The following is a 24,052-nucleotide window of genomic DNA, read 5'->3' as shown; positions in this document are numbered from 1 at the left end:
TATTTTGCAAATTATCCTCTGAAAACCTAAAACTTGCAAGCATTTTGCGTAAAATGTAATTATAGTTATTCCACAAACTTCGGAATAAATAACTTGCTATTCACAAATCTATTGTAGATATTTAAGTTTGGGGCACTGGTTATTTATTTTTTCGCCTGAGTATGTCAATCGAGTTCCCTTCAAGAAGCAATCACATTAGGAATTTGGGGTCTAAGTATACTAAAATTCGGATGTTTTAAGCAATGTTTGCAGTACCATACAACTCGAAAAACACCACCCATCTACACAGACCACCTAAACTAGTGATCTACGTATGCAACAAAGAGCTTTTCGCATAATTAGCGGTACTCCAAAAATCTGTATATCAGAACGCGAAGATACCTAATTATTAACTCATAAAACATCCCCATATTGTAGAGTAATCACACAATGTAAGCCCCTTTTGTACTATCACATACGTATCTTGAGAAATATTACTATCTAACACCCCGCCTGTCACAAACAGAATCATATTCCTATTAATACAGCGGCTTGCTCACTATTCACCTAATATCTGTCTACGAGATCGCACCGGCACAGAGTATTTCCAAAAAAAATGTTTTATCACAATTATCATATGTTGTTTCGTCTCATATTATCTCTTGTGATTTTGGCAAATGACAGAAGTGACAAGCAGGAAATCTTGGTTTCTGTGTTTGCTCTCGCGCTGTATACACTAACCAGATGCTCAAGCTAGATAGTATGTACCACAGTACCATTAGTATGTACCAAAAACACTATGCACGTTAGATATAACAAAGTCAGGATTTGTTACATAAAGCTCCAATGTATTTGACTGCCATCCTAACGATAATATTCATTCCTTTACTGAATCACTGTGGATTATCATAGGATTAGAAGTATTTCATTGTCACGTATACTAAAAAAGTAGGGTCTAAACGGAATGAGCCAGTTCATGGTCTAAATAACTCGATGATGGTACTTGAACTAGGGGCTTTTAAAAAAGATTGTAGCGAAAGCCGTTAGAGCCTCATCACAAGTTAACTCACTGCCAGGCAATGTCAAGATTAATGTAAGAACGAGGCTTCTCTATATGGAAAATTTACTTCTATTACATAACTTCCTAAAGTAATAATAAACTAACGATCATTTGAGGCGTATTAGAAGAAAAATGTACGTTAACAGTCAAAATATGAAAGAGTTTCAACCGTCCTAAAGTTGCCGTATATTAACAAAAGGTTGTCATTTTGTTTTAGCTCACACTAATATAAGGCGTTTATTTAAAGCTCGTATGGAATGGACTATGATGGTGAGCAGTTGTGGTTGTTTTTATATGCCGTTGTGGAATTTTTTCGTCTAAGTATAAACTAATAATCACCTATATTTAGAGCTTACCGTCGAAGAGAAAGAAAGACTACACTTCATTAGACAGCAAAAGACTCAGGTTATGAAAAATATTGAGGTAACTGTGTTATGATCTTACTTTTGGTAGTCTCTTAAACTTGAACTTAATGACATAACAAGCCAGATTGAAAACCTTGGTTTTTCTGTCGATGGGTATTTTCGATTATTCTTCATTATGGTTTCTTAGGGAGGACCCATCTGTTAGACGGCTTGCGTTTGGCTGCAAGGAATTCAATAGGAATCCAAAACAGGTTTGATCTACCACTTTTACAAATGCATTTACAGGGTCTGGAATACCTCTTCGACAATAATATAATTGGAAGGTCTCCGGAAGACGTAGCGAAATTTTTTATTGATCAAAATCACAATTTATCTAAGCATGCCGTTGGCACCTATATTGGCGAGATGTAAGCTCGGCTCTTGAATTTTTGTGTAAATCTGCTTTTCGTTATACTATGATCGAAAGGCTTTTTAGCTGATATACATTTAAGCTTTTTTGTAAACCTCGGATAATAAAATGTAAGTGCCCAAACAACAAGCGGTATTGATATATCATGTATTTGGTGTTCACTGACATTGAAGTTAAAGGTATCATGACATCATGTCAGACAGCTGCATGTGAAATATTTATGGTCTAGACGGAGGAAATCACCGCTAACTTAAGAACATCCATATATTTAGCTCAGTATGTCCAGCACAATTTTTGTATTTGGTACCTAATGCTTGATTTTTTTGTTTGCTTTTTGTAGTTGTAAGGAATTTAACATGCAAGTTTTGGATGCATTCTCCAAGTTGCATGACTTCAAGGACGAAGAGTTTTTACCGGCTCTTAGGTGAGTCAACTTTCTGTTTTTGTTTTCGACATGTTCCTAGTCACTTATTTAAGTTCTTGTGGTTCGTCATAGGTGAGGTTTTGCTTATCCTTTTTATATTAAATATTGGTCTTGATTTTTGCCCGTGTTTCACCATAGTTGTGAATCATGAATGCAACTTATTCGGGGTTTTTGTTAGTGTGCAGTTTTACTCTGCATGAACTCCCAGCAAGTGTACTACTGTGTTGTGATCCATGACTAAGCCTCAAGTGATGTCGCATAGTTGCATTCCTTAGTGATCTTCCAAATCTTTTGTTCTTAATACTACTACATTACACTATAAGTGACATAATAACAATCTTCTATAATGTTTGCTGAAATTAGCGATTGTAAGGGGTATCCATTTATCTGAAGGACAGGCTAACTAAAAACTTACGAATTATTCAACGTTAATAGAACACAAAAATAATAAGACTAATGCTTTCTTTTTCACAATTTTCGTTAAAAATACCATAGTATTTATGATGTTTGGTGAAATCTTGATATGTAACCATACTTGTAATTCTACCCAACATCTACATCGTTTTATTGGTGTGTTCCAATTTTTTTACTAAAGCTTCTTCTTTTCAGACAATTTTTGCTTAGCTTCCAACTGCCTGGGGAGAGTCAGAAAATTGACCGCATTTTAACGAGTTTCTCTGAACGCTATGTAGAACAAAATCCTTCAGTTTTTAACTCGCCACGTATGTTAATATATTTATGACGTTTTATTTTTTATTGCGTTTGTCAGTCATCTACAGTGTAAGACCAGGTGTATATATGCATCAGTCCAAGTTGCCACACCTCATTAGCACAACAAGATGAACACCAAACTCATAGTAGTTACTTCACTGGTAGTAATATATAAAAGTGTATATAAAGGACATGATACAGGTAGAAAGAATTAGTTCGTAGAAACAAAGGTATAAAGCAATTTCGATCTCATGGTTTAAAGGAAGACAAAGTGTATACGCCTACTTCATTGTGATCGATCCTGAGAAATGGCATCTAGAGTCTCCAACCACTGGTAACTATAGTCGCGCGGACCCCAAACAAGTAGCTTGCATCTACTAACATGGTAGAGATTTCGTCAGATATTAACCCATTATTACTTATTTATTTATTTAAACACATAAACACTGGTACAAGGAGGCACCAAGTAGATATGCGCCACATAAATCATTCGGTGTGAGGGCTGGGATACTACCCGAGTGCCCAAACTGAAGCAGGTAGTTTTCTTAGGGGGCCACACCCCGGGCCTTTGACCTAAAGGTCTGATACATAAGGCAATGGAGCAATGTGAGGAAATGCAGTCCTATGGTATCCGTTGACCAACAATAGGTTCGTACGCCATTTGTTCCTTCAGGATATTGGAGCCCATGTGCACCATTTGTTTGGAATCAGGTTTTTCAATTCCTCTCAATTTCATAAACAACGGTAATCCCGTGAGAAGGCAGTGAGTAGAACTTCCCTGTCAGTAATTGTATTCAGGTGTCCATGTGAGAGCATTTCGAGCGGGAGGGTTGACTCTCTCCACTCTCGGCCGTACCAGGGCATTTGGAAGCACCAGACTTCCAAGATAAGTGTTGTCGACGCGTTTGATTACTTCACTCTCTATCCTTAGTTCAGTTGTTGGCACTGGTCAGTCCTGAAGCAATAATTTCATTTAGACGTAAAGAAACGCATTTCAAACACCGTGGCATCGTTGCTCAGTGTTACCAAAGGACGGCATTTTATCAGCGTCTTCACCAAACAGAATTATGTCATCTGTGTATTCTACGTCGATAAGTGGACCTCCTAGAAGATCAATCCCCGGAAATTCGGTTGACGAGAAAGTTATTTCCAGCAGTATGTCTGTCATGAAATTAAACAGAAATGGACATAATGGACAGCATTAACGGACACCACTTGAGGTTGCAAAACCAGATGACAGTCTGCCATAAGCTGCATATGCTATATTTGTTGTTATTTGCCTTTTGGGGCCTGACCAGCTACTTTACCACAAATTGAAGTTCTGGGAGTTGAATATTTTATATAGACTTATATTTTATAACTGAATAAATCTGTCGATTTTTTAACCAGATAAATAGATTCTTATTCTATGGTATAAGAACCACAATTATCACCAGGTGACTAGCGATAATAATTAAGGACAGTTCTAGATCACATGACTTGTGCGTGGACTACAAAGGTTTTATCGAACCTGTCATATATTTTGTATTACGTATGACTAGCAATCTGCACGTGTATTACCGGAGGTTATTTATGTCTTATGGTAGCACTTCCATATTTTTCAGAACGCTCAATCTGTAAAATTTGAGGTTGTACATCTCTATTGACTGAGACTGTCAACATATGTATTACGTATGCCCATTCACCGCCTACCTCGAGTCCCAGTGATTACGGGTGTTTGATTAGATTGCGAGGAAGCTAGTGCTTCTGAAACAAGACATGAGATTAGTCCACGAAACCATTTACTGTTGAACCGAATCCTATCGTCAGGTGCTAACTACCTGGTTTGAGTCAACGTAATAATCGTAATTTGTGGTTGGAGACTGGTTAAAAACGCTCTGAGTTGTTCACAGTAGCACCGGCGCATTCACACTATCTTCTTGTAGATCCTAAGCTTCTAAAGTGCTTCGCAAAAAATGCTTTTTATTCCACTAATCCATATTTTTTCGGATTTTATTTTTGCATAAGACCTCGGTTTGCCACTAATACGTACTATCTCTTAATGTTATGTCCCCAAATAATATAAAATGACCTGCCATTCATTTGTCGGTATTTAATAAAACCTAATCGTTTTCGGATTTCACTTTCTTTGGATATAGTTCCTATCTTGTTATTTTAGTACATATTAAATACGTTTTATCGGATTAAGGACTTATGTTCTAGCACGAATTATAAGTTATATAAATCGTCTTGTTCCCTCCAAAATTTTAGGGACAGGTATCAAGAGTCTCTAAGACGCACAATATTCGTAACTTCTGATCAGCTTTGTAAACAAATTCTGTAGGCAGATTAAAATCACCCTCCAATATCATATGTAGAATTTTTCATTTAGTTTCACTATTCTGTTTCATGAATAAAGCAGGTTTTTCTATGTCGCATATCGTAGTTTACTGATATTTCTTCCTGTGTATATTGTTTGTGTTAGTGGTTTGGCCTTATAGTTGAGTACTGACAAATGAATTTCCAAATATTATCACTGATTAGTATATTTCTTGTGGTCGTTATTCGTATTTACGAGGATTCGTTTCCATGCAATTGGACATTTTATAACTTAAACGTTTATGATTGTGATGGACAACTGTGATGGGATCCGACTGGATAGTTTAAAAAATACTCATTATTTCGTAACTGAAAGGAGCCGCCAACATACGAGGTTGGACGTCTGGTATTTATTCGGGACTACAGACCAAACAATGATCCCTGAGCTGAGACGTGTGGTCAGAAGGCTAGGCCAAGCCATGTATGAAGTAGCGGTGGGAAGAGATAAGTGGACTCGACATCAGAACCAGCTACGTAAACGGTTAGTCCCAGACCACCCATCGAGAAGCAGAAATCTCCCGCTCGAAGTTCTGTTAGACACCTTCAACTTACCCGAAGTCCCTACGGAGGAAGTACTACAACAAATCGAAGGACGCTCTATAAGGTGGTAATTCCCACTTAGAAGGAATCTAACTGTTATTGGTCTGTTTCATCTCTTAGTACGCTATTTTGTGATGTTTTCCAAGGACATTTTTGTACTGTATATATACGAATGAGTTGTGTGCTTGTTCGTTCGTGCTTCCAACTGCTTCTCAAATTTACATTTCCCTCTGCTGAATCTGGTCTTCTCCCTCAGGTTAATAGGGCTGGGGCGCAGTGGGATAGTTTAGTTTATCCTGTTGTAGTGTTGCTGACTTTCATTCTGTTCGCCGGTTTTAGGTGATATCGTAATCTCTTCAAACGTAGACAAATCATAATCGTCGACGTTTCACTAGTAATTATTATATATGGGTTGGGACACTCCACAAACGCCCAAAATGAAGCAAGTGGGGCTACACTCTGAGCTTACAACCCACATGACAGTAGGGCAACGTTATGTTATGCAGTCCCATCGGTAGCTAGTGGCTAATATAGCTCTGTACACCATTGTTATAACTGTTCGTTTGAATGCTTATTGTCTTTGCTCTTTTAATGCTAATTTTTGTATTTGATCGTCGCTGATTGTTATGTCGGAAACGCTTATCAATTATACTCGGAACGAGAGACTTCTACAATTCCCACAACGCGAAAGTAAGAACGCAAAGACTTGTATAAGTGATGATTTATTAACCCCCAAGACATGACGATGACTCTAGTAGGAAATACACTCATTTATATATTGATTGTACACCCATTTTGATTAATAATTAGGATGAAATCACATATATAACAAATCACAGACTGAGTATAGTTCATGTCAATGGAATATAAGAATATCGCATATTATACGGAATAAAATATCATACGAGAAAAGAAAAAAATAATACACTGAGTAATCATTACATTGAACCAAAACGAAAGCAATCTTGAACTAAACTCATAATGAGTAAATCAATCGAAAATTGACTTTTATTTCCATCATACCAAGTTTGAAATCAGGGTTGTTCGACCACGTTAGATAAACCCATCGTTTCCACCAATGTATTTTAAGGACCGAATGCTCCAGCTTGAGGAAGTACTTGTATTATCAAGTCAGGAAGCCTCAAGGGCTAGTAGGAACTCTATGGAAACTAAGCACTTATAAATGAATAATTTCGCAGGATGTCAAGCGAATTTACTCGCTGTTTTGATGAAGTCATGCAAATGCACACATTGCTCATCTACGCTTTTCGGTTGATCAATGATCAGCTTTCAGCTTAGCTTAGTTTGGTATTCACTTGCAGTTGAAAGTACAACCAACCTAAATAAATAACCCCATCTTGGATGATAAATTCGTTGACTAACAACACGTAAACTAGGCTTGACTCAAACCAGGAAATGATCAGAGTTCATATTGGCAATCCAAAAGAAAATTCAGTCGTGGATACATCCACGCCTTTGGTAGTCAACCTCAGTATAATTAATTTACATTCAGACTTCACATGGAGAGATGTCATATTTGTGACTAGCACCAATTTCCTGCACAGTCATGGTCGCTGCACTGACCGGGAAATTCGTGTATCTGTATAGTTGTGTTTTGGTAGCAATTCAATCCATGTATAATGAAAGTCCCAGCGGTTTATGCCTATCTTAACCATCTTTGACCCCGTTGTGATAATGGTTTGATTGTAAAGGATTGGGTTTACAATACATCGATGAAAGCAGATCTACCATGTGGTTGTGAAACCTGCCCACTTGAAATTATGGATGTTCTTTGCATTCGATCGTCGTCTCTAAAGTGTTACTTGCATCCAGCGGCAACATTGTATCCGTGATATTGTGGTTCGGCGATGTGTTTCGGTGAATTGGTGTCAATTGGCATCACCATCTAGAACGTATTTTATGAATGTCTTCTCAGCGGCTTTCATACTGTACATTATTTGCTAACGCTGACACTGTTTGTGGAAAAAACATAGGTAACCAATCTATAAAACAAGGTCGTTGGTTAGAAAATAACCGTAAATGTCTTGCATCTATCTATTCACCACGACTCCTAGGTAGGGATTCTACAAATTATGCGAATTAGTGATTTAAGACGTCAAGCAGAATAGAAACCAGCAGCAATTATACTACTATAGTTTTATGTTACACCCTTCATAAAAGTTCGTGAAATTTCTCAAGTGAAAGAAGTCCTTGATTGTATTTTTAATTGAACTATATATCTCAACAAATACTCTTGTTCATTTAATAATTAATTGTAATGACCTCTATTTCTTCATAATATTATCACTTCATTTTTTGTTGTGTCCATTGTACTAGAGTTTACTTGTCCTGTAAATAAATAAATAAAAGTGGTGCATTTTTCACGTAGTTTGATGGTTAGTCACAAAACGTGGTTCAGTTCGGTTTATTAACTTGGCCACACTAACTTAATTAACCATTTGGTTCTCACTTTTTATTTCTTTCCATAGTTTTTTACATTATTATAATTGAATGATGTATTGGCTTTTTGTATCCGCTTATCTGTTTTTTTGTCTTCCAGACGAGGCTTATGTACTTTCTTACGCCGTTATTTTGTTAAATACTACACTACATAATATAAATGCAAAAAGCCAAAATTTAGGTTTAGCAGAAGAAAAAACATTTGTACGTGCCATGATGGAATTTGATGAAGAAACTAACTTGTCCGAAGATCTTGTTCGTGTAAGCAATTTGATCTGATCATCATCATATTTGTTGTGTTATTCAATTCATTGTGTTTACATTCTACTCCTATCTATTTACTGATGCCAATGAATCGGTATGGGTGATGTCGAATTTCTATTTATTTTGCTCAACGATATTTAGTTCGTGCCATACATTTTATTCACCGGAAATTACAACATTCGGTTGTGGCTTGGATATTTGCTCCTAAGAATCTGTATATCGTTAATTTATGGATTAAGGCAATTACCTCAATAGCCTTCAAATACCCTAGTACTGTTGAGGGTGAGAAGAGCACGCTCTTTTTTTTATTATCTCGAAATGCTCTCATAGACAACTGCCCAAACCGAAGTAAGTGGTTTTCATCGAGAGTTACTCCCCGAGTCTTAGATAAAAACTTCTAATCTAAAAGGCATCAAGAGGGCGCGTTCGATGGTGTCTGGTGATCGAAATCATACCATACATCATTCGTTTCCTCAGGACCCTGTCCTCATGTATACCGTTGGCTTGGAATCTATTTGTGAAACCAGAACTAGTTATACTTCGAGTATTCCTCAAAGCTATTGACAAAAATATGTATTTGATTAGTGAATAAACTGTATTGTACATGTATTATGTCAACTAGTTTCAGTATTTACTTCTTTCCTAATAATTTTCGCTATTATATTTCTTTTTACAGAAAATTTATCGTGCTATTAAAACTGAACCACTTCGTCCAGTTTCTGACGACTCATCTGTATGTGGATCCAATCAAAATAATGGAATTCATAAAGGATGGTTATGGAAACTTGGTAGGTTTTGAAGATATTTTTAAAAAATGAGTCACAACAACAATGACAGTGGTTGTATTCACTGATGATAATCAATATAAAAAATTATTTAGTTAACCTTCGTTGATTTATCTAGCATCGAGAACGTGGTTGGATAAATAAGTATCACCATGGGCTGATTTCACGTATTAAATTGATTTAAATAAACATCCTACGTTTCAGATGTGTATATTTTCTATTTTGTTATAGGTGGTCGGGTTAAAAGTTGGAAAAGACGATGGTTTGTGCTAACAGAGGACAGCCTCTTATATTATCTTACTCCTGACGTAAGTAATATGTCGTCTATAATATTTTTTGAAATAATTCCTAATTCTTCTTTGTTTTTTGGCTATTATCACTATCTTGCCGATCTATTTGCCACATTTACTTGGTACCGTAAGTCTAATCTTATCATTACTCACTCATCAATGGCCCAAATATAACATGAGGAATGCGTTGGATTGTACTTTCACGCGTTCATCCCATAACCATTTATCAAATCGTATATGTTGTTCAGTAGTTTGGTTAACAATTAACAACTATTAATAAAAACATATCTAAGAAAAAGTAAGAAAACAAAATTCAACTGCAAAGCTACATAGACGTACTCAAAATTGTCTGTTTTTGATATCCCTCATCTGACTAATGAAAGAAGTGGATTGAGTAAGTTTGCAACCTGAAGAAAAGAATAAATTCGTGTCGAATGCTAGAAAAAAATATATATGTAGCGTTTTAACGACTCAAAAGTAAACAAACAAAAAGTTCGCACTATGATCGCGAGCAACGAAAGTAAATAAAATAGGAAAGGCAGCGGCCATTAATAACACCAGACAACTATTCCAACTCATCAAGGAAACAACTATCGAAGAAGCCACGGTTAACGAAATCATCTAGGAAAAACAACTGTTAATCACTCTTAGTTTAGGAGGTTAAAACAATGGGCTGAACAATTTAAGGAACACTTCAATTACCCTTCAGCTATCCTCTAATTACCAACTATCCGCAAATAAACGGGAAACTGAAACACACATATACATCTGTGCCATGCTCGACTTTGATGATGACTAACTGACTGACTACCATTAATTTATATCTGTCTTACTTTCCATCATTCAATGTGAAAGTATAGTACATCTTGTTGCCCATTTTCTCACTTATAAACATTGAGAAAGTGAGTTTGTTATTCATCATTTTTTTCACCTAGATCATAGTCATCTGTTAAGTAACTGATGAAAACGAATATCGTACAATACATTTATTCATTGTTTCATGCGAAATTGTGTGTGATAACTATCCCTTTTTGTTGTTTTTATGACAGACTGAAATGACCTAACCCCACGTCAATTGATATAAATGTTTTGAGAAAATCCGAACATACTATAATAGTAGTAATCATATAATCCGGCCAATAAGTACATATTTATGTTTTATGCTTCTAGGCACACTGAATATACGTAATCACAAGATGTTAACCTAAGGCTCATAGAAAAAGAACCCCGAAAAAGTGGGCTAATTTCAGACCTGGACATGGTTATACCAACCGAATATACACCATTTGTTGGGTTCTAGAACATAGAAATACATACCAACTATAACGGTATTTACTAACCTTAAGGTGCTATTCAACTTTATTGACCGAAAAGTTTTATGACATTATCTATCATTGAGAAGTATACCAAAGGATTACATCAGCTTTGTGAAGTTTCTGTACTCAAATACTACTAGTGAACTCTAAAACCTTTGGGAAACTCACCAAAATCAAACGATTTTCGTAAGGGTTGCCAACCTCGTTCATTTTTATTTAAATTTGTCTCACACATCATTTTGGAGATAATACTTGTCGTCTGACTTTGCAGGAACTGATCTACCATGAGGTTTACTTGTCGACTCCAAATATATAAACGACATAGTTCTGTCTGGTGAAGGCGAGTGATAAAACGCTGAGTTCCTGTGCTTTTTTAAAATTGTATTTTAGCCTTCAAATTTATCATTTTGTGCAACCGATTTTCATAATTATCTATCTTGACCTAGTTTCTGGAACACATTTGCCTTTAAATGATTCACTTCCTAAAATAAGAATAACACATTTTAGTATCATTGTTGCTGATTTTTGTTCCTTTGTTATATATAACGCTCAACTTTCATGTAACACGTTTACGGGGAAATAGGCTATGTGTGTATCCTCATCGAAGTAGGATTGGATCCATTTAAACTTGTTTGTAACCCATTTTTGGTTATTAAGTCTCCCAAGTACCACTTTGACCACTAACCGTTAAGAAATGCCGTCGGTAACAAACGTAGATCTCTTTATTGAGCCTCTCTTTTTGTTTTATTTTTCAATCTATTGATATTCATCATAATTTTTTCTTAAAATCCTTTCGTCCGCATCGGGTGGTTTAAGAGATTCAGTAAAAATCTCCGCTTAACCGAGGTTTCGTCTAGGTTAGCACTTGTCTACAATCTTGGGGGAACTGATATTCCATGGTGGATTCAAGCTTGAGACATCACTAAACTATTCGGGTTGTGACTGATCTATTGAATTGAGATAGTTACATTAATTATTGAGTAGTGACCAATGTTGTATTTGTCTGGTCCTTTAAGTGTTGGTCGTTTTCTGTCAGTCAAGTTTTAGTGTGTCATTAGTCTTAGTGATTGGACATCGCATGTACTCTTTTGAGGTGTTATGTATTTGTAGTTCCCTTGATATCTCAAGTATGCCTTACTGACATCTGCCAACTAGCACGAAACCTAGGTTCAGTGTTTCCTGCTGACTTTCTGCAACCACCTAACATATCAACATAATGCACACGATGTCAAATCACTAAGACTAGTGACGATATTCCAAATTGATGGATAGAATCCGATCACCACTAAAGTACTAAACAAACGCAACATTGGCCACTACTCAATGAATTAATCAATTTAAATTTTCAACGATATATGCTATCCATCAAATGAACATTATAAACATTTTTTATTTTCATCAATTTTCTATAATTTCCGACTTCTCTTTCAATCTCGTATTTTTTGTTTGTTTGTGGTCTAGCGTTCTCGTCAAACTAAAGGTGTTATCCCACTGGAAGGGATCAATATTCGACTAATACATGATAAAACAAGAGAGAATTGTTTCGAATTATATTGTCCACGAAATCAATTAATTAAATCATGTAAAGTTGAAAGAGAATTAGCCACAGGTAACCATGTAGTAGTAGTAGTAGTAGTAGTAGTAGTAGTAGTAGTAGTAGTAGTAGTAGTAGTAGTAGTAGTAGTAGTAGTAGTAGTAGTAGTGGTAGTAGTAATATATTTTCTGATATATGTGTTCTACTGAGCTTGTAAAAATTTAAAATCCCATTAGCTTATGTGATATTTGAACAGGGCCTTATTCCTAGCCATATCACCCGATTTCTTTGACTATTGGTTATGTTCTCATATTTCTTCATTATTTCTAGTTTTTCTTAAATAGTAACAGTAAATATTCGGGAACACATCTTATTAACTGGAATTGGATCAAGTTGGAAGAAACAATCGGGAACAAGGATACCAGTTATTATTGTCACTTTGTATAATTAACACTAGACCAAATAAATGACGTAATTCCACCAATTCTATAAGATTTTCGTAAGCATATATGGGACTTTGTAGTTTATCTCAACTGATTGTTGATTGCAACCTTATTTTCATAATGCCGTCAGTCAATTAATTAATAGGTTCGATTATTCAGCGTGGTGAAAACATTCAATTTAAAAATATCATTAGCTTCTTGATTAAGGTTCTACTCCACCTATTCCAAATTGCCAGTCAGTCAGATATAATGGACGTAAGAACTGGCATTATCTCTGTTGGTCCAAGCTACCGCGCCGCGTCAGCACAGAAGGAGGAAACTATCCACATAAATGTCAGAGTAGTAGTAGTAAGCGTATTAGTAGTGGCAGAAAAGAAAAGGTATAGACAGATTTAAGGAAAGAAAATCAATTTGTGGAATAAAAAGTCTAAAATTATTTTTGAAAAACATGATCTAAAGGCGAACAAACAATGAATACATCTGAGTTATTCCAACCTATTTGTTATCCATATCACTCAGTGTCACCAACTACTGCTTACGATAACATCACGAACCCTTATTAATTAGTCAGCATTTATCAACACTACTCAGTCCAATAGTCATTCACTCCATAGAATATTACCACGTCTTGGCTTACCAATTTCGGTTATAAGCAGCATAAGACCGACATAGCACATATGTGTGTCGATCGAATTCACTGACAACCTAGGGGTTAACTAGGGTGTATTATCATCAGCTATTGCAAAAGGCAAAAGTATGGTTCAACGTTGAATATATGAGCTCTTTCAGACTACGTTTTCGAATTATTTTAAATAAAATATTTGATAGTTGATCAGTCTAACCAATACAGTTCATTTGAGTTGATTAGATTGATGAAAACATATGGTTCCTTTAATAAAAAACAACTGTGATGTGTCAAAAATGTAAAGCGCATATGTTTATTCAAACTTTCTATGCGAAAATTCAAATGTTTTCTGAACTCGTTTTCCAGGACTGAGTTATTAGTAAAGGAAATCCCAACCACTACTCACGAATTGTCCTTCTACTTAATGTGGACACTAAGTACAAAGTGTATATTATTTAGTCATATTTACTATCACCTGTTATAAACATATCTAATATAGTTTCCAACCCATCCCAATACGTATAACCATAGATTTCCTACATGTATTCATAAAGTTAGTTGTAATCACCGGTTGCAGATTATTAGTTGATATAACTCAAAACCAGTCATTCAATCTTTATCTTACCTTTTGGTTTAGATCATCAGTTCCAATATTCATTTATATATATCTTTTCATTCTGTCTTCTCGAACTATATTCATCATGTGTAGTTTTTCTCATTATAGTCACTACTATTACTATTCTTTCATTTCCTTCACTAGTCATCTCATTAATTTCACTTCATCTTGGTAATATGGTATAGCAACTTAAACTAACATTTATATCAGGCTCTCTATACATGCTGAACATGACTGGTTGGTTCATAACAAGAAAGAACAAGATTGTTCCAATAATAATGTAATTAGAATTTTTTTTTCAAAAAAAGAATAACCCAGAAAAAAATCCCATTTCAATGATCGATTTTGACAGTAGTTATTCAATACGCAATTGATCTTTCCCAATCATTAAGTGATTTTTTTTCAATGAATAATGACTAATTCAATTCAATTGATTAGTTAATTAATCGGAAAAACGTTAATCAGATATTGTAGTCAAAAGTGTAATTAATTTTGATTGATTATATAGATATATATTCACTATTGTGTTTACTTCATATACAAATATTAATCAACTATGAATGTTTATTGAGTTAATGTATATATATGTCAACAAATACTGATCGAAATTTAGTCTTGCATTATTGACAATATACCATATTGAACAAGTCAGTGATTATGTGATCTGAGGGAAGTAAAAGTTGTCATCGAGTTCTAGTCTTAATGTGAACATCGATAATAAGATCCAGACACATTCAGCTAAGGAATTTTAAATACGACGAGATGCATGTTTTGAATTCCACTGTCAGGTACTATCCATTTATCCCAGTGAATCATTAATTTCTTACTGTTAATCGTTCGATTTGGTAGTATTGAATAATAACATCAATATCGATTGCATAATAAAGTATAAACTCATGACGAGGGCTGGTCTTTATTATATATAATAATAGATAATTATCTTTTTGTAAAATAACCCTTCATTCTCTTAAAAAATGATCCTGTCAATCAGCTGTAAATTGGATACTATTTAGCTTATATAAATGTAAACACCTCATGCGGTAAAGAATGAACAATAATAGACTGATATTTCGTGTAAAGATTCGGGTACCTGGTAAAAATGGCAAATCAATTGATGAAGTAGTTAAACTTCATCAGTTGAGATGTCTGGGACCCATGTTACGTATGCCCAACCACTGACTGACCCAACGAGCGATGTTCTATAGTGTTGGAGTAGGTTGGAAGTGTTATACTTGTGACCACCAATTAGGGAGCAGTGAATTATCGATATTTGGAATTTCTTAATAAACGGAATACACCCATTATGACATTAAATAAGAAAGATTAGTTCGGCGAAGAGTTCTCTTCGCTGAACTAATCTTTCTTTCTTATTTAATTATCGATCGGACCAATGACGCACAAAACACGTGCAAGCAGTCTACAGTCCTTATTGGTCCCGCTTCCTGACAGGCCACCCAGTTAAACCCAGAACACCAATCTCAGCCTCTGCGATATAAATTATTTATTTCAAGTATACTGGGTTTATATACCAACCAGACAGATCACATCGTACCATAAAATACGAAACAACATTTATACATGATTTAGCCAAAAGTGGCTGTGAATGTGGGAGGTGTTAATTAATAGACAGGTCATAATTCAAGAATGGTAAATCGTATAATAATAGTTCATAGTTGAAAATAAAGTTTATAATAAGAGGGACATGAATATGAATAGTTTAGTTATCTAACAATTATTCGATAAAAATATAGGTATAGTATTGGTCCCATTTAGCCTTGTTTATTTGGAACATAATTTTGTTCCTGTTCAACGGTGTTCTTATTTCGGGGACTAGTCGAGTACGATTATTAGTTCGTATAGCGAATGATTTTAACACACTCCAAACTGATTTCCTCATAAAGGCATCTTTATCAAAATTATGAATTATTGGTGTATCTCTTTAAAAAATGTCTCCAATACTTATATGCTGATGTTTTTTTGTTGTAATTTTACAGGTCATCAGCATACAGTATACAGAATGGCTGCACCTACACTTATTGAAAGAGATGAATGGATTCGTATGTTAGAACGTGTAACACATCGTTTAGCTGAACGTCGTAGTACACGCAGTATCAGTGTCGATTGTACCGGTTCTTCTAGCTCTGGTATTATAGGATCAACTAGTCATCATCACCATCATTTACCACCTCCTGTATCCTCTTTATCGTTAAGGCGTAATGGAGCTGGAAGTCAACCGGATTTACCTAGTCAACAGTCTGTATTAAATTAATTCAAATAGTTGGAGTAGACACAGTAGTTACCATTTCGCTTAATTCTGTTGTATATGCTTATTTAATAATGTGTTTTGGTTATGGTGGTGGAAGTGCTTCTATTTTCTCATTTTATTCACCACCCCGCCCACACAATGCTCTTAAGATTCAATGTATCAACTATTAATTATGATAATAATAATAACAAACACTGTACACAATCAAATTACAAAACATTTAGACGCATACATATGGTTTTCTATGTTTGTAATTCACTATAAGTTTTTTTGGTTTCCACATTCCTTTTGTTTTTGTCGGTGTTTCTCTTATTCAATTGAAGTGTTTTATTTGGGTTTCCTCATAAATATTCACTTTGTATTCGTTTTTGTTTGTTATTGTAATTGACTTCACTTCATTTCCCCTGACTTTCATTCTCTCTGCCTATTTGTTTAGAATTTTTAGTTGATTTCAAAAGTTTAGTCCAAAGAAAAACTTATTCATATAGGGGATTCACAACAAAAAACAAATTAATTTTTGATAGTTAATCTTACAGAGATTATAGCTAGATATAGTTATTTATCCATATGAGTAGTATGTACTTCATATAGACTAAATTGACCGATGATCACATGTTAGAAAGGAAGAAGACAGATATATTCGGTATAAATTTAACAATATAATTAACATTCTTCTAGTTTTTGTAGAAAGGAAATGTAATATGACTTGTTTCATTTTGTTCTTTTCCTGATCACATTCTCTATCTTCTTCTTTTATTCCAATCTACACTAGTCAGATGGTTACACTAAATTCTAGTTATACTGTGTGTCCCTCTTTTTTTATTTATCTAGTATCAACTTCTCTTAGATGAATACACTTCTATATATTTACTGTACACATTAGGTAATTTTATGTTTCACCTTGCATATCAATTATGGGTATTATTATTATTTTTATTGTCAATTTATTATCGTCATTTATACACATTTATTTATAATTTGTTGGTTGCGAGTAAGTATTCGGCTTTATTTGACTACTTATTTATTCGTATTTATTACTTACTTATATATTTATATTGTTCTCCTACCTCTCTCTATTACCGCTATCTCCATAATTATATTTCAATGTTTGTTTTCTGTTAAATTGTCTGGTTGCTCTTTTTCCCTCCCCCCCTTGTCTCCGTTCTCTTTTGTCCTCAGGTATCAAATTGTAAACAAATTCATAGTTGTTTTTTTCTATTGTTCTTGATGCCTGTGTATGTATGTATGCGTGTGTGTGTGCGCGCTCAAGCACTCATTGTTTTATGCACACAAAAGGGGAATAGAAGTAAGAAATGTAATTTACACTTGTTCACAATTGTAAATATATTGCAATAAAGCAATCTATTTTACTAATCATGCTAAACGTTTTTTTTTTTTAAATAAAGAAATTTACCTACTTATTTTGAGCTTTTCATTTCCTTTTTGACATTAAATCGTTGTCGGTATTGTTTAGACGGATTGTTTGTTTAACATAATTCTATTTTATTTTACATATTCATTGAACATTTATAGTGTATTAGATTTGATGAAGGGATATTTTCAGATAGAGGTATATTTCCGGTTCATATTTTTCTAACATATGATTAGATTAATTTTAGTTTTTATTATTACTGTGAATATTATCGGTTTGTCGGCAATAATCCTTAAACCTTGACGTCCCCCAAATGCCCTGGTACGGTCGAGAGTAAAGAGAGTCAACTCTCTTCCTCGAAACGCTATCACATAGACACCTGCATACAACCACTGCCAAGGAATTCTTACTCGCTGCCTTCTCGTGGTGGGGGGTATTGTTTACGAAATTGAGAAGACGAAAAGCCATATCCGGCGCTTTAACCGGGTTGGTGGATATGGAGGATCCACCTAGAGAAGTTTGAATACCCTGACTCCAAACCAATGGTGCACATGGGCTCCAGGATCCTGAGGAAACAAATGGCGTATGAACCTATTGTTGGTCACTGGCTATTATGTGATTGCATCTTCTAACGTTGGTCCACTGTCTTGTGGATTAGACCTCTAGGCCAAAGGCTCGGTGTGTGCCCCTCTAAGAAAACCACCTGCTTCGGTTCAGGCATGTGGCAGTATCCTAGCCTCACACAAATCGAATGATTTATGTGGCGCATGTCTATTTGGTGTCTTCTTGTATCTATGTTTGTGTTCAAATAAATTAAAAATAATAAGTCACATTAATAAATTAGTTTTTAGTTTACTGATTAGTTTAATTCTTAAGTTGTATTCCTCAGTTTAATGTCAGTGGCAGCCGATTTATCCTGTTACAGAACTGATAAATGCAAATTGTTGACCCTGCTAGAGGTTGAACTCGGGAGCTTGAAGTGTCACAGTGAACAATTAATCATTAGAACCATTGATTTGAAGTTCATTGGTGTGATTTCAAGTATAATTGATTTGTGATATTGTGTTGACGATTATTTTATGTCATCGGAAATAATTGTCTCAATCCTAACTTGTCTAAACTCTGTCAGTTATAATTTCTCTGTAGAACTTTAGATCACTCTTCAAGTAAGTCACCAGTAAGCTAACTATCATAGTTTATTCATTAAAAGTGTCAGAGTAGCGTTAGAACTGATCAATCACTCAGGATAAACTGATTTGCCTTACTTACTTACTTACGTACGCACGCCTGTTACTCCCAATGGAGCATAGGCCGCCGACCAGCATTCTCCAATCCACTCTGTCCTGGGCCTTCTTTTCTAGTTCCATCCAATTCTTGTTCATTCCTCTCATGTCTGTTTCCATTTCCCGGAGTAATGTATTCTTTGGTCTTCCTCTTTTCCTTTGACCTTGAGGATTCCATGTGAGAGCTTGTCTTGTGAAGCAGTTGAGTGCTTTCCTCAATGTGTGTCCTATCCATTTCCAGCGCTTCTTCCTGATTTCGTCCTCTGCTGAGATCTGGTTTATTCTCTCCCACAGTACGTTGTTGCTAATAGTGTCCGGCCAACGGATCTGAAGTATTTTGCGTAGACAACTGTTAATAAACACCTATATTTTCTGGATGATGGCTTTCGTAGTTCTCCATGTTTCTGCCCCATACAGTAGAACTGTCTTGACATTTGTATTGAAAATCCTGACCTTGGTGTTGGTTGACAGAGAGTTGCTTTGAGTTCCATATGTTCCTCAGTTGTAAACATGCTGCTCTTGCTTTGCCGATCCGCGCCTCCATATCTGCATCAGATCCACCCTGTCCGCCTGAAGTCCCTCCGGAGGCTACTGCCGGTCCCAAGCCCGGATAAAGGAGGAGGGTTGGGCATGGGGTTAGCGTCCCCATCCCGTAGAAAAATAACTCACTAAAAAAACGCTAATCAGCAAAAATAATTCAAACTGATTTGCCACTTTGATAAAATTCACTTCTTTTTAAAAAATAAATCTGTTAGATGATCTGTGTTCACAGAAAAAAAGTATTACAAAAACTTTAAATTTAGCTTTTGATCTATTCTATGCTCAAACTCGCCTACAAACTAACACTTTTAATCAATCCAAGTTACTAGTTTAATTCTATTTACTAAATATCACTTACAGCTGGTGCCTATTTATATGTTGTCAAATAATACTGGTTGTGAATAATTCAGTAACTCATATTTCCTTACTACACCTTGCATTTTATTATGATACAAATCCAGAGTATTGAAGCATTTGCAAGACCCTGACAAATATGATCATTGTATTACTACTAAACAAATGAAATCAAGTACAAGCAGAAATTATTCTATCTGGATTGATTTCGTTCTTTCTAGGGTCATTTTATGTCTTGCTCTTTTTTCCCAACTCAATTCCTACAATCATTTTTAAATAAATCAGATTTTATGACGATAACTAAATCGTTGTGTTAAAAAACACCCACGTATAAGTGACAGAAATCGGAAGTAGTTATTTTTTCCATCATAAATTTTATTGTTAAGTATTTCTTGTCAGATTCTGATGACGACACGAAATTTATTAGACTTTTGCCTGTGTTGATGATATTCAACTATGTTCCTTAGATGCTTTACTCTACAAGGCTGTTAATACTGTGAACCTCTTTCAGGCTTATAAAAATGGTTATCATTTAGTGAATAAATCTGTTCATAATCTGTGACTCGTAACTACATTTTGTGTGTTCCATCGTACTAATGATAACAACGTTCATTTGTTTACTAGTGACTAATCTTGAAGGAACATTCCCGGAATTCCGGTGAAAAGTCATAACTAGTGGAGTTCAGTCTTGTTGGGAGTGAGATAAATTTTACTAATGGAAATTAGTGGTTACAAATAAATATAGGATGTAAACCGTGGGATGGGCTTACTGAGTGCTTAAGAGGTTAACCAAAGTCTCAAAGTTGTTGTTATAACTTGTGGCCTGTGTACCCTGTTAATGTATAACGTGATGATACCGCCAATTAGAGAGCAGTGAATTATCGATCGGACCAATGACGCATAAAACAAGTGCGATCAGTCTAGAGTACTTATCGGTCCCGCTTCCTAACCAGCCCAGCCAGTAAAGTCCAGAACACCAATCTCAGCCTCTGCGATATAAATTATTTATTTCAAGTATACTGGGTTTATATACCAACCAGACAGACCACATCGTACCATAAAATACGAAACAATTATACATGATTTAGCCAAAAGTGGCTGTGAATGTGGGAGGTATTAATTAATAGACAGGTCATAATTCAAGAATGGTAAATCGTATGACAATAGTTCATCGGTGAAAATAAAACCCCCAAATGCTCTCACATGGCCACGCGTATATAGCCTCTGCTAGGGAAGTCCTACTCACTGCCTTCTCGTGGTGGGGGTGTCGTTTACAAAAATGAGAGGACGAAAAGCGACTGTCCGGCTCTTTAGCCGGATTCCAAATCAATGTTGAACATGGGCTCCAGTATCCTGCAGGAAAAAATGGCGTGTGAACCATTTGCTGGTCACCAGCTTCCATGGGACTCCATCTCCTTACGATGCTCCACTTCCTTATGGATCAGACCTTCAGGTCGAGGGCTCGGGGTGTGGCCCCCTAAGAAGACCACATGCTTCGGTTTGGGCACCCGTACAGTATCACAACCCTCACACATATCGAATGAGATTTGTGTGGCGCATACGTATTTGGTGCCTCCTTGTACCAGCATCTGTGTTAAAATAAAATAAAATAAAAAAAAGCTTATAATAAGCGGGACACGAATATGAACAGTTTTGTTATTTGACAGTTATACGATAAAAATATGTTTCTTTGTGCTTAAACCTCACCATCCGTTCTTTGCTTTATATAGCTAGTTAGTTTTACTATTAATACTGTATAGTTCAAAGTCAACTGTGTGTAAGTACTTGCACATATCCCATCTTTTTCATTGTCTTCTCTAGGTGTGACTAGTTTTCAATTACTTACTTCCCCTCAGTTGAGATGATATGTTATAAGATTTTAATTCATTCAATAAATTTTCATTGTCTATTCATGGCTATTCATTTTCCTCAAACTTCAGTTAATGATATTCTCATGATTGATATGTATGTGTTGCCTTTTTTTTGTTTTCACTAGTTCACCGACAATCAAAACTTCTTTTATTTATCTGTATTTGTTTGAATTTTCTCGTTGCTGATTTTAAGGACTGAATTAGGATTAGTCTGACGATTTAAACACGAGCCATTGGCTATCAGGACTTAATAGGTCAGTAGATAACGCTTTCGGGGTTTTAAAAGAAAGATACAGAGTTCAAATCCGAATGTGAATATCAACGCTAAAGGAGATATATTTAACTGATAAGTCTCAGGTAGTACAAGACGCTCTTCCAGAATCTTATTATTAGCATATTCAGATCACTTGTACATCTCAATTATATTTGTGTTGCACTATTACAGTCAATATGAACTTGTACACATTATGAACTTTTGTCCTAAATTAAAGTATGATTCTTATCATAATGTTTTTGTTAGATTATACGGTAATCAATTTTTCACATCATTCAAAAGGTGTTATATATTGAAGTAGACCGATGTTTTTAACTTTAGTGCTTAAACGGATTAATTTTTACAACTTAGTTTCTCGTATAAAAATGTTTGTTAAAATACAGATTAAATCATGACAAATTGATTTCTCTTTAGTTTACTATAAGTGATAAATATTAATTAGACCAAACTTACTAAATTGATTTCACAAACATAATGCTACTGTATACACGAAGTTTTATAGATTAGTAATAAAACTAGCAGTTTTGATGAGAATAGAATTTAGCACACATGGGAAGAAACTACGTCTGGAAGCCCTCTGGGGCTACTGCCGGTCCCAATCCCGGATAAATGAGGAGGGTTTGGCATGGGGTTGGCAACCCCATCCCGTAGAAAATCAACTCGCTCAAAAATGCTAACACACGGAAAGAAGCTGTCAGTTGTCTAAAAGCACTCCCAGGGTAGTTTTTGTTTACTTTTAACTTTTCTATTACAAATCATAACTAACAATATTTAAAACAAATTTATTTAGATTGTGTTTACTGAGGATGTGAAATAATTGGATGTTAAAAGATAATATAATAGATTGTCACTGATCATTTCATCGCTAAAAATTCATGCTATACCATTCAGTCATAATCAGCGTTGAGTCTTGCACATATGTGGATTAGCTCAAGTTACCATATCTCAGTTGCACAACGAGATGAAATTAACAAACCAAATGAATCGAAAAAATTCAGTGGCAAAGAAAATGAAAGGCTGAATAATGAGAACAAAATTCTAAAAAAATATGTAAAAAGGAATACTGCAATTGAAGATCTAGATCATGGAGTTAAATATATCTGTAATTAGTTCTGATCTACTTTACCCGTCTCCAACCATTGTTAACGATTATCGAGTGTATCTCACTATTTAGTTAAAATGAATAAATTATTTGATTGCATGATCTGTGCAGTTAACATATAATATTGATCTTATTCAAAGATGGATATAATAATGGTTCCATTAAGAGTTAATAAAACACGAAAAATAACTTAATTCATTTTACAATTCTATAACTGATATATTTACTAATATCTTTTCTAATCTTCTACAAGGATGATATTGTTTACTGTGGATATAGCTCAGAATGTAGTCACTATTTCACAGATAAGTGATTAAGTGCATTATAAATCTTACTGTTCATATGGAAAGGCTCAATATAGGAGTTTATGAAAAACTTTCATTAGAATCAATGTAAGCTAACTAACCAGGTATCGTCAAATCTGTGATAACTATATTCTCCAAAATACAAATACCAATCAGTTGACTGTTGCTTCTGTGTTCTCTGCTTTATATCTAATAGTAACTCAGTCTTTCGATAAAGACTTCTGACAGTGATATTAAACTGTTCCATTAACATTAAAAACTAATTATAATAATTCATTATTATTGTTCTCAGTTAATATTTTGACTGGAGGTTCTAGCCTAGTTGTATACATAACAAATTCTGAATTTCTCATAACTTTTTTTGTTTTAATTTCAGCAGTTTCTATTTTCTTACTGAATTATATCTTTAATTTCTAAGTCTTCCTATTACTAATGATGCTGTTATAACCTCCTTATTTATCTAAACACACAAACATTGGTGCAAGGAAACATTAGACAGATATGTG

At 34.9% G+C, this 24,052-nt stretch overlaps 1 protein-coding gene across 4 annotated transcripts; it reads left to right on the top strand.

Annotated features, from left to right (window-relative positions):
• Positions 1–1,260: 1,260 nt before the first annotated feature.
• CYTH1_2 (Cytohesin-1) lies at positions 1,261–24,052 on the top strand. Of its 4 annotated transcripts, XM_051217402.1 has the most exons (12): positions 1,261–1,309; positions 1,389–1,462; positions 1,493–1,557; positions 1,592–1,655; positions 1,690–1,811; positions 2,154–2,237; positions 2,847–2,959; positions 8,407–8,567; positions 9,247–9,358; positions 9,587–9,663; positions 12,423–12,570; positions 16,174–24,052. In XM_051217402.1, exons 1-12 carry the CDS (start codon positions 1,297–1,299, stop codon positions 16,446–16,448), a joined length of 1,308 nt encoding a protein of 435 aa, XP_051064797.1. In that variant the 5' UTR covers positions 1,261–1,296; the 3' UTR covers positions 16,449–24,052. The 4 variants fall into 4 exon arrangements, with proteins under 4 accessions (XP_051064797.1, XP_051064798.1, XP_051064799.1 ...); XM_051217403.1 differs by having other exon boundaries at positions 1,389–1,557; positions 1,592–1,811; positions 16,174–17,866; XM_051217404.1 differs by lacking the exon at positions 16,174–24,052 and adding an exon at positions 12,826–12,979 and having other exon boundaries at positions 1,389–1,557; positions 1,592–1,811.

The sequence above is a fragment of the Schistosoma haematobium genome, chromosome 5, assembly GCF_000699445.3.
Source record: "Schistosoma haematobium chromosome 5, whole genome shotgun sequence".
Taxonomy (NCBI): domain Eukaryota; kingdom Metazoa; phylum Platyhelminthes; class Trematoda; order Strigeidida; family Schistosomatidae; genus Schistosoma; species Schistosoma haematobium.
The sequence above is the reverse complement of the archived record's forward strand: the minus strand, read 5'-3'. Positions and strand labels throughout refer to the sequence as shown.

Excerpts from the sequence above, each read along its gene's own strand:
- CYTH1_2 (XM_051217402.1), top strand. Across the intron at positions 1,558-1,591 it reads CTTGGTTTTTCTGTCGATGG|GGAGGACCCATCTGTTAGAC; the intron begins GTATTTTCGATT and ends ATGGTTTCTTAG. Across the intron at positions 1,656-1,689 it reads TCAATAGGAATCCAAAACAG|GGTCTGGAATACCTCTTCGA; the intron begins GTTTGATCTACC and ends ATGCATTTACAG.